Below are 11,860 nucleotides of genomic sequence, written 5' to 3'. Positions count from 1 at the left end.
CCATCACAAAACCAAGAAAAAAAAACTCTCGTTGTTGTGGTCTCTTCTTCAAACCTCAAAAGAAATGGAGTTATTCACCAATGGCAACACCGTTAAGTTGCGGAGCCATCTTGATAAGTTTTTAGTCGCCGAGAGCGACCAAAAACACATCCGTCAAAGCCGTAAAGGAGGATATACACGGCTCTCCGTTTGGACGGTGGAGACCGTCGTCGGTAAACCGAACCTGATCAGATTAAAAAGCTGTCACGGCACGTACTTAACGGCGAGCAGTATACCGTTACTGTTAGGTATGGCCGGTGAGAAAGTGACTCAAACGCAGTCGTCTAACAACCCTATGGATATGCAAACGCACTGGGAACCGGAGGGAAATGGGGTGTCCGTGAAGCTGAAATCTTGGTGCGGCAAATGGATGAGAGCTAACGGTGGATCGCCGCCGTGGAGAAACTCCGTTACTCACGACGAGCCTCATACGTCGAGGACCAAGAACTGGTTGCTTTGGGATGTTATTGCCGTTGATGGTCTTGATCTTGGAAACATGTCTGATGGATGTGAGAGCTCTCTTTCTTCTCCGGTTTCCCCAAGTCTCTCCCGTTTGGGTTTCTGGTCAGCGCCCGGGTCGCCCGTTTCTGCGGTAAGGTCAAAGAAGAGTTTAGGTCGGCTCACTTCTTTTGGTTTACGTGCAATGTCTCCGAGATGGTCCCCAAAACTTGTAAGTTTGAGTCTCTTTAACTATCATAAGTTCATTTTATATTGTGTTTTGGTTGATTTTGTTGTTGCTTAGATGAAGTATAACAAAGAGTTGTTACTGTTAATTAGCGGAGCTTAGACAAGTTGTACATCTAAAAAATTGGTTGGCATGCATCAGATGGAAAAATATGAGGGGTTAATTACCATATTAATATATAAAATTTTAGAAACTTATAGAAGAATATATGGACATATTACATATATGATTTCGTTTCACGAACCTACTAGCACACAAAAAAATCATACCCACTTTTCTTAATGAAGGCTGCCAAACTTCTATGGCACAGTGACATTATAAGGAACAAAAAAAAGGAAAATCATAGCAATTTTCTTAATAAAGGCTAGCCAAACTTCTACAATCTTCAAGCTTTGATAGACTCAAACGCTTAGATTAAGTTAAAAGAAAAATTTCGATCGAGTCCTGTTTTTGCAATCAATACTTTTATTCCACTGAGGAACAAAAGGGCCCGCCATGTATTTTTTTTGTAACGTAGGCCGGCCATGTAGTTATGCTTTACATTTTGTTAAACACAATTCATATCATAATACAACTCTGTTGATAGTTAGTTTTAACATATAAACTGCATAACTAAGTATCTAACGCAACATTGAGAGAACCACGATGAAATTTGTAAAAAATAACATGATGCATTAAAGGGATACTTAGAGCTAACATTATCGGCATGATGTTCCCATGAAATATCTAGCTAATATAATATTATTGATGTAAAAAAAAAGAGCTAATATAATATTATTAAAAGTAATATAGTTATTCCATAAATGAAAATTTGAGTGAGCTCACAAATTAAAAAAAAAAAACGTAAGGAAATTGAAAGAGAGAAAAGCCATTGTGGTGACAAGAAGAAGACTTTGCTAGAGCTGTGAAAAAGCTTTGTATCATTTATCAATTTATTGGTTGTTATTAGAACAATCGTCTCACTAACTCCCAATATTTTGCTTAATTGAGAACCGGAATATTACATTATGAATGATTCTTTGTCAAAAAAAAACATTATGAATGATTGAAGGTATTTTTAACTGAAAACGGTTGAAATAGAGTATCATACTCCTTCAGTTTTTTTTAATATAAGTCGTTTTAAAGAAATTTTTATGTTCCAAATTATATGACGTTTTCGGTTTTCTATGTAAAATTTATTAACACTTAATGTTATATGACCAATAATAATATACATTTTATTTTATTATTGGTTGATTTGTGGTTAGGTAATAAGTAATGAAATTTTTGTTTAAAAAATATAAAAAAATTAATGATTTCTTAATCTACGTGCACAATTTATATTAAAAAACGGAGGGATTACTGTCTAACAAAATGGTTTTCTCTCAGATTTAACTCCAACAATAAAAGTAATAAAACATTAAATTTGTAATCTTGGGAAGTAAAATAATTAGTACAAAGGAATCCTGATTTGGTGTTAAAAACATGTTAAAAATAGAATAACACGCGAATAGAAACATTGTAAATCCAATCAGCAAAGTCTGACTTTTCCAGACTTCTTGTATCACTCACCACATGCAGTCCTTTGTTGGGTTCGCCCTATGGTTATTTTTCATTACGTAAATGAAAAATCTCGCATTCATTTACTTTTTTTTTTTTACAGAGCATGACTATGTTCAAGCAAAAAGAGAAGACGTGGAGCTTCAACGAAAACGAAGCGGTATCAGCAATGGATATTTTTCAGAAGGCAAAAGCTATTCGAATACGTAGCAGCCACAACAAGTTTCTAGCGGCGGCGGACGACGAAGAAACAGTGTTTCAGAAAAAAAAGGGATCAACCAAAAACGCTCAGTGGACCGTCGAACCCGTTCGCCATTCGGCTCATGTCATCCGTCTTAAAAGCTGTTACGGCAAATACTTAACCGCTTTGAACGAGCGGTTCTTACTCGGAGCTAAAGGGAAGAGAGTGATTCAGCTAATGCCGATTCAACTCGATTCATCTGTTGAGTGGGAGCCGGTGAGAGAAGGGTCTAAGATCTTGCTCAGGACGAGAAACGGTAAGTACCTCAGAGCTAACAGTGGACCTCCTCCGTTGAGAAAATCCGTCACGCATAATAAACGTCATTCGGCTACTCAGGAGTCGTTCTCGTGGGAGGTTGATATCGTCGAGATCTTGAAGAATCCTCTATTCACGGAGGAGGAGATGGAGTTTACTCCGCCGCCACATAGGAAGCCGTCGAAATCCCCGTTGTCAGTTTCGCATTCCATGACTCCACCTTTCCTCTCAGACTTGCATGATACATATGTGAGTATCTTTTTTTTGTTCCGTTTAATTACTGAAACACCTTTCTATAAATAGAACTATAGAAGTATTGTCATAACAATTTTTTTTATATTTTGACTAGCCTGATGAGTCTCCATCAAAATCGGATGGTATGGAGGCTACTCCATCCTCAAAGAAGATACCGCAGCATAGGAAGCAGTCTTCGAATCCGTTTTCTCATTCAGATTCAGATGTGAGTACTTTTTTGTAATTGATAGAAAACATCTTTTTAAAATTAAAATTATTACGTACTATAACAAGTTTTTATTTTGACTAGTCTAATGAGTCTCCATCGAAACTGGATGAACGAACCATCAGTTATCATTTTAATCATCCACTCAAGGTGGAAATGAAGTCTACTCCGTCTTCAAAGAAAACATTACATCCGCCACCGCATAGGAAGCCCTCGAGTTCTCCTCATTTGAACACTTCTTCTTTTTCAGACATATCAAATTCAAATGTGAGTACTTTTTTTTTTTAATTAACAAAAGACAATTTTAAAACTAAATAACTATTAGTATAACAAACTTTTATTTTGACTAGTTTGATGAGTCTCCATCGAAATTAGATGAGCAAACCATCGGTTATGATCATATTAAGCAACCATTCAAGGCGGAGATGAAGTCTACTCCGTCTTCGAAGAAGACGATGCATGTGTCACTGCATAGGAAGCCATTGAATTCTCCTCATTCGAAAACTCCATCTTCTCTTTTTGACAAATCAGAGTCAGATGTGAGTCCCTTTTTATGATTAACAAACCACTCCTTTTTTTTGAAACACTAACAAACCACCTTTTTTTAAATCTAAAATTACTACTATATTTTTTTTTGTCAAGTCTGATGAGTCTCAATCGAAATCGGATGAGCAAACTACTACCAATTATCATTTTAATCATCCACTCAAGAAGGAAATGAAGTCTACTCCGTCTTCAAAGAAAATGATGCATCAGCTGCCTCGTTGGAAGCCGTCAAATTCCCCTCACTCGAAGACCCCAGCTTCTCATTCAGACATATCAAATTCAAATGTGAGTATTTTTTTTTTTGTAATTAACATGCAGAACACTCTTTTAAATTTAAAATTGCTACTATAATATTTTTTTTACTAGTCTGATGAGTCTCCATCGAAATCGGATGAGATCGGTTATTGTAATAATCATCCATTCAAGACGGAAATAAAGTCTATTTCATCTTCGAAGAAAACGACGCATTTGTCGCCGCATAGGAAGCCGACGTCAAATTCTCATCATTTGAAGACTTCGTCTTATATTTTCGATATATCAGATTCAGATGTGAGTAAGAATTTAACAAAACAATTTATAAATCTGAAATTACTAATGCAAATTTTTATTTTGATCAGTCTGATGAGTTTCCATCAAAATTGGATGAGCAAACCGTCGATAATCATGGTAATCATCATTTCAAGGCAGAGAGAAAGTTTACTTTGTCTTCAAAGAAGACGATGCATCCCCCACCGCATAAGAAGCCATTGAATCCTTATCTGAAGAGTCCATCTTTTCTTTTAGACATATCAGATTGATGTGAGTTTTTTTTAACGTACCAAAACAGAATTTTAAAGTTAAATTTACTGCTAAATTTTTTATTTTGACTAGTGTGATGAGTCTCAATCGAAGTTGGACGTGCAAACTATCAGTAATCATAATAAGAAGCCTCCTATGTTGTCCAAGAAGAAGCTGCATCCGCCGCCACATAGGAATTTTTCATTGCCAGTTTCACGTACTAGCACTCGGTATTCTCTTTCAGACATATCAGATACAGATGTGAGTAACTTTCTTTGTATAATTAACAAAACATCTTGGTAAAACTAAAATTATTGCCGTAATAAATTTTTATTTTATTTTGACTAGTATGTTGAATCTCCACTGCAACCGGATGGACGAACAATCTATTATCGTATAGCTGATGAAAGACACGTGGAAGACAAATCCACTGGTGGATATATTTTCTCGTTTAAAGGAACCACCGTGGTAGAGCTTACGCAAATGCTACGAGAAGAAACATGCTTGGAAGATGTTGTGGTGTGCACTCGCAGTCCCTTAAATGGCAAGTTGCTTCCCCTTCGTTTGCAACTTCCTCCTAACAACGAAACACTGCATGTCGTTCTAGTACCCTCCAGTGGTAGCTTCTAGAGAGACGTGAGTAATTCAATTTTTACTTTAAGCTCTCATATGGAGTTACTGAATCTTTGACTTGTTTGTTTGTTAAATTCATCATTGTCAAATGAGTGACTGGCCTTTTGTGTGGTGAAGTTTTTGGTGAAGCATATGATATGAGCCTTATAAGAAGTTAATAAGATAATAATAATTGGTAGTTGGTACAGAACTCATGGTCACGGAGATAAAAGTCGGCGTCGCTTTTGAGCATTAATCAATCTTAGTACGAGATAAAAACATAGCAATAGTTTTGATAATTGAAAAAATTTAATAACATTTTGGGGATATAGTACAACTTGTTTAATCATCTAAAATTGTTCACCAAACCACTATGAAAACGAGTTTAATCTTGTGAAAACAAGTGCAATCTAAGAGCATGAATGGCTTCATTCACTATGAAAAAGTTTCCCAAAGATTTTCTATCCTGGAAGAGAGTAGAGATTTTGTGTCTCTACATATGGGTCGACCTGATCTCCCTTTGCCTCTTTTCGAGAAGGTACTTCAAATGTTGATCAAAATGACAGGCACTTCATGATTCAATCATTATCTTTAGTTTACTTCACTTGGTTATAACTTAGTAGATTCTACCGGAGAATCAAGAACAAGACTATGTTTATGGTATGCTTGCATTCCCCTATTGGAGCTTGGTCATTTAACGGAACCTGAGAAAGCTGCTAGGAAAGGGAATGAGATCAACAAAACAACTCTTGGGCTCATCAATGCGTGAGTTTCAAACGTTTATTATCCTTATCTTTTTGTTGTTACGTGGTATGCAAGCTTTTCATTTGTGTGTTTTGGGGTGTTGTGTCATGTTCTTCAAACTGAATGTCGGTTCAACAATGCAGTAAAATTCATGAAAGGATGGTCAGCTTCATGGGATTGTTGCTTTTCCTTAAGGTGCAAATTCATTTTTAGACAAATCAGAATTACATCTTCTGATCATCTCAAGAAACTTATTAAAAACACCCAAACATTTGCAACGTTTCAACTAGGTATTCACATAACTGGTGGCATGTCACTGTCTGTTACTTGGTAGGAGGTTCTCTCATAAGTAAAGTACAAGAAATATATGATAATCAAGTAAGTAGTATCTATCTTTACCTTGCATTTTTATACATTCATTTGGACTTCTTCTGAAGTTTGCGCGATTTCAATGTTCAGGCAATATGGTACCAAGAGTGGCTTTTTGACATTACAACAATTTGGGCGTTGATTAAAGTTGGCAACATCTCCCGGTCAGTGCCACTCTCTTTTCTGACATTTTGTTCAAATGAAAGTTTTGTTTATTGACTTATCATTTGACGCATCTAATTATGACAAACATGTAATAATCATAAAATGAGCAAGAAGAGACAAAAGTTGATGCGGAAGGCGATTTAGTTCGTTCTTGTTACTCATGAGTTATAACTATTGGGATTACTTGAGTTTTTTTATATATCATAAGATCGTCTTTCTTAGTTTACGTCAGCTTGCTGAAGCTGTTTATGAATATGGAAAAGGAAACTACAAAAGAGCTCTAGAACTGCTCGGTCCAAATTAACTTTGACGCTGCTGACCATAAGGTAACACATGATCTTGGATTGATAAGATATATATCATTTATCAAATCATTACATATTGAACAAAACAATGATTTGGCCTTTTTCTTGGGTTTGCAATAGGTGATTGAGGCATCAGATCTACAGTTAGATGTTTTTAATGAAATCTGGTACACATTACTATTACTCACCAGCCAATCTTCCGCTGGTAAGCTCCCAAATACACTATTCTTTAGCTTGGTTTTGCATTTACGCAGCTAAATCTGCGTTTTTAACACTGAATTTGCAGCGATTAAAGTACTGGAGAGGAGGATATAGCAGAGAGATGGTGCTCCTTTCTTGTGGCGTTTGCTGGTATTCTTTTAAGTCACTTTATATGCGCACAACTGTTGATTATCGGTGGAAAGATAGATGCATATTTATTTAGTTTATGCAAAGTTGATGTTATGTGGCAGGAGAAGAGTTACATCAAGTAAGGGCATATTATACAGAAGCTGTTGTAACTACATGTAAGAAAGCAAATGTAACGACCCAATTCCGCAGGCCCAGCAAAGTCCAATCAATTTGCAGGAAACCCTAGGTGAGTTCCTATTTAAACAGAGATAGCCTATTAGTTTATTTAGAAAAAGTCTACGGCGTCGAACATCTGTAGATTTTGAGCCGTCAGAGAGAGATATTGGTGAGCTGTCTCAGCCACCGTCGACTGAGATCAGATCCGTCACGCGTTTGGCTAAGTCTTGGCCTTTTCGAGGTGTCTTCGAGCCGAAGGTTAAGCAGATTCTGACAGCCGGTACTGAGAGATTGGGAACCACTGGCGTTCACCGAGATGTACCAGTCCTACTGGGAGGAGCCGATTTCATAGGAGACCTAGCAGAGATGGAGATAGATTACTATGATGTCATACTTGGGATGGATTGGCTGTCACGGCATCGAGTGGTGTTAGATTGCATGCGGGCGAAAGTTAGTATTCCTAAAGGAGATGGGAAGATCACATTCCAGTGCCTCCATGATTACCGGGGAATTTATGTTATTTCCATGTTGCATGCTGAGGACTTATTGGAGAAAGGGGCAGAAGGATTTCTGGCGACTATTTCGATGGTTAAGGATGATGGACATCCTGAGTTGCAGGATATTCCAGTGGCTGCAGAATTTCAGGATGTATTTGAAGCCTTAAAGGGGCCACCACCAGCCAGAGGAGATGTTCTCAATATTGAGTTGGAACCAGGGACATCATCGGTTTCGCGGCTCCATACCGTTTAGCACCAGCAGAGATGGCTGAACTGAAGATGCAGTTGGAGGAGTTATTGAGTAAGGGTTTCATCAGACCTAGTACTTCACCGTGGGGAGCGCCAGTATTGTTTGTGAAGAAGAAAGATGGGAGTTTCAGACTTTGTATCGACTACAGAGGTTTGAATAAGGTGACCATCAAGAATAAGTATCCGCTTCCCCGTATCGATGAGTTATTGGACCAGTTGCAGGGAGCTTCATGGTTTTCAAAAATTGACTTGGCATCGGGTTACCACCAGATTGCGATAGCTGATGAGGATGTGCGGAAGACGGCCTTCCGTACACGTTATGGACACTATGAGTTTGTGGTGATGCCATTTGGGTTGACGAATGCACCTGCAGCATTCATGAAGCTTATGAATGATGTGTTTCGCGAGCACTTGGATAAGTGTATGATTGTTTTCATCGATGATATCTTGATCTATTCTCTGAGCAGAGAGGAGCATGCAGAGCATCTGCGGATTGTGTTGGATAAGCTCAGGGAGCATTAGCTGTTTGCCAAGCTGAGTAAGTGTAGCTTCTGGCAGAGGAAAATTAGATTTTTGGGTCACGTGATTTCAGAGGCAGGAGTTGCAGTAGATCCGAAAAAGATTACTGCAATATCATAGTGACCTACACCTAAGAGCGCCACCGAGATTCGTAGCTTTCTGGGTTTAGCTGGATACTACATAAAGTTTGTGAAAGATTTTGCCAGTATCGCGAAACCGATGACACGATTAACAGGCAAAGACACCAAGTTTTATTGGACAGATGCTTGTATGGAGAGTTTTACTGAGCTGAAACGAAAGTTGACAGATACGCCAGTGTTGGTACTACCGAGACCGAGGGTACCTTATGAGATTTATACAGATGCGTCAGGTACTGGCTTGGGTTGTGTATTGATGCAGGATGGTCATGTTATTGCTTATGCATCACGTCAGTTGAGGCCTCACGAGGTCAACTACCCTACTCATGATTTGGAGTTAGCAGCAGTTGTTTTTGCGCTAAAGATTTGGAGGTCCTATTTGTATGGAGAGAAAGTTCAGATCCTCACAGACCACCAGAGTCTGAAGTACATATTTACTCAGGCGGACCTAAATCTGAGACAGCGCAGATGGATGGAGTTGTTAGCAGACTACAACCTGGATATCACGTATCATCCAGGTAAGGCCAATCAGGTGGCAGATGCCTTGAGTAGACGCAGGAACGATGTTTCAGGAACCAAGGAGGTTCAGGAGCTGACTGGGACACTTGCTAGTCTCAGATTGTGTGCAGTTACCGCAGAGGGAGATACTGCCGGTCTTGAAGCATTGGAGCAGGCAGATTTATTATGGAGGATACGCAGAGCTCAGGATGGTGATGATGCTTTGGTTAAACAGATTGAGATCGAGAGTATTGGATATCATACAGCTTTGAGCGGGATGTACATGTACCGGAACCGAGTCTGTGTGCCAGATGATAAGCTGTTAAGGAAGGAGATTTTACAGCAAGCACATAATTAGCGTTTTTCGATCCACCCAGGAAATACCAAGATGTATAGAGATTTGAAGCGATACTACCACTGGCCTGGTATGAAGAAAGATGTGGCTACATTTGTATCGCAGTATCAGACATGTCAGATGGTTAAGGCTGAGCATCAGGTGCCTAGCGGGTTATTGCAGAACATGCCATTGCCAGAGTGGAAATGAGATATGGTGACTATGGATTTTGTGTATGGGCTTCCGGTAACCTTTGGTAGGAGGAATGCTATTTGGGTGATCGTGGATAGACTTACCAAATCTGCTCATTTCATAGCGATCAAGAAAACATACGGAGCTGATCAGTTGGCACAGATTTACCTTACAGATATTGTGAGGTTGCATGGAGTTCCTGTCAGTATTGTATCGGATAGGGATACCAAGTTCTCATCTACATTTTGGAGAGCATTTCAGAAGGCGCTTGGGACAAAAGTTCATATGAGTACATCCTATCATCCGCAGACAGATGGACAGTCAGAGAGGACTATTCAGACATTAGAGGATATGCTTAGGGCTTGCGTCCTGGATTGGGAAGGAAGCTGGAGAAAGTATTTACCTCTAGAGAAGTTTGCCTACAACAACAGCTATTATTCGAGTATTGGGATGGCACCGTATGAGGCGCTTTATGGTAGGTCTTGTCGTACACCACTTTGTTGGACAGAAGTGGGAGAGCGGCGAGATTTAGAACCAGCAATGGTTCAGGAGACAGTAGAGCACGTAGAGATGCTTAAGACTCGGCTTAAGGAAGCCCATGACCGCCAGAAGAGCTATGCAGATAAGCGTCGTAAGGACTTGGAGTTTCAGGTAGGAGACTTAGTGTACCTGAAAATGAGGACATTCCAAGGAGGATCTAAGACTCGGAAGCTAAAGAAGCTTAAACCGAGATATATGGGACCATACCCTATTGTGGAGCGGATTGGAGAAGTGGCTTACAGATTGCGGTTATCAGCAAAGTTGTCAGATTTCCACGATGTGTTCCATGTGTCAGTTTTGAGGAAAGTTGTGAGAGAACCAGAGCTCATTTTGCAGCAGCCACCCAGTGATCTTGAGAAAAATTTGTATACACCTTATTAGCCAGTTGAGATTTTAGATCGGCAAGTGAAAGCTGTTCAGGGGATGATGACCAGTTTAGTTAAAGTTCATTGGGAGAGAGACGAGATCCAGGAGGAAACCTGGGAGGCCGAGACTCATATGAGGATTGATTATCCAGAGCTTTTTCAGGACAGTATTGGACAGTCGGTTCAGGAGCCTAATTCCGGGACGAATTCTCTATTGGTAGGGGAGAATTGTAACGACCCAATTCCGCAGGCCCAGCAAAGCCCAATCAATTTACGGGAAATCCTAGGTAAGTTCCTATTTAAACATAGCTAGCCTATTAGTTTATTCAGAAAAAGTCTAAGGCGTCGAACCTCTGCATATGTTGAGCCGTCAGAGAGAGATATTGGTGAACTGTCTCAGCCACCGTCGACTGAGATCAGATCCATCACGCCGCCACCGTCTCACGCCCTACGTAATCCGCGAACCGCCTTTTCCGATTGGTTAAGTGTTGGCCATTTAGTAAATCATCAATATCTCTCTAACCATTGGGTTTCTCGCGATTTCAAGACCACCAGTGTGTTCGTGACGTCGAGATGAGTCCGGGGCAGAAGTTTCATCCGGAGAGCCGCCGCGACGCGGCCACACGCGCAGGAGGAAGATTCGCTCGTGAATCTCACGCGCCACCGTCTCCACCGGACGTTCACGGGAGCCACCGCAGCCGGCCACCGTCCGTTCGCCGCCGGGAAGCCGCCGCCGCATCACTGCCGTGTCTCCTCCGCCGGTGATTTTCCGGTAAGCCACCACCGTTGCTGGCCGCCGGCGGCGACCGGTCTCCGGCGACTCGCCTGTCGACTCGCCGGTAACTCGGTGACTCGGCCGAGTCGACTCAGCGAGTCAAGCCATTGACCAGTCAAGCCGGTTTGGTTTGTTTTTTCAATTGATTTTTGGTTTGATTGGTTATTGGAAATTGATTTCCGGTTTGTATTAAACCGATTTGAAATCGATTTGAATCTGGTCCAATTGAAATCGAATTCGGTTAAGGAAAACCGGGTGGTTCAATTCGATTTCAATTTGGTCAAGGGTTGACCGGCTTGGGTCAAAGTTGACTGGGTTGACCTTTGGCCAGCGGGTTGACTTTTTGACCATATCGCCGGTTATTCGTTTTGGACCATTCGAATGACGTTATGACTCGATTTTTCGCCCTGATTTCAGATTTGGAGTTTGTTTGAGCATCTGGAGTTCATAGCTATCACTTTTCCACATTTCTAAGGTGAGGGTCTATTCCGTAAATCCCGTACCAGTGTA

At 40.3% G+C, this 11,860-nt stretch overlaps 1 protein-coding gene across 2 annotated transcripts; it reads left to right on the top strand.

The window, feature by feature from the left end:
- LOC106304425 lies at positions 1 to 5,338 on the top strand. 2 transcript variants are annotated; one of them, XM_013740837.1, is made up of 9 exons: positions 1 to 709; positions 2,367 to 3,008; positions 3,109 to 3,219; positions 3,304 to 3,486; positions 3,570 to 3,758; positions 3,862 to 4,050; positions 4,132 to 4,314; positions 4,636 to 4,803; positions 4,891 to 5,338. In XM_013740837.1, exons 1-9 carry the CDS (start codon positions 65 to 67, stop codon positions 5,170 to 5,172), a joined length of 2,592 nt encoding a protein of 863 aa, XP_013596291.1. In that variant the 5' UTR covers positions 1 to 64; the 3' UTR covers positions 5,173 to 5,338. The 2 variants fall into 2 exon arrangements, with proteins under 2 accessions (XP_013596291.1, XP_013596292.1); XM_013740838.1 differs by lacking the exon at positions 4,891 to 5,338 and adding an exon at positions 4,383 to 4,563 and having other exon boundaries at positions 4,636 to 4,758.
- Positions 5,339 to 11,860: the final 6,522 nt, after the last annotated feature.

Source organism: Brassica oleracea, chromosome C7 (genome assembly GCF_000695525.1).
Source record: "Brassica oleracea var. oleracea cultivar TO1000 chromosome C7, BOL, whole genome shotgun sequence".
In the NCBI taxonomy this organism is placed as follows: Eukaryota; Viridiplantae; Streptophyta; class Magnoliopsida; order Brassicales; family Brassicaceae; genus Brassica; species Brassica oleracea.
Note: the sequence above shows the minus strand (reverse complement) of the source record. Positions and strands in the feature narration are given on the sequence as shown.

Coding starts and splice junctions, on each gene's coding strand:
- LOC106304425 (XM_013740837.1), top strand. CDS start 65: ATGGAGTTATTCACCAATGGCAACACCGTTAAGTTGCGGAGCCATCTT. Junction 3,759..3,861: donor TTGACAAATCAGAGTCAGAT/GTGAGTCCCTTT, acceptor TTTTTTGTCAAG/TCTGATGAGTCTCAATCGAA. Junction 4,804..4,890: donor CAGACATATCAGATACAGAT/GTGAGTAACTTT, acceptor TATTTTGACTAG/TATGTTGAATCTCCACTGCA.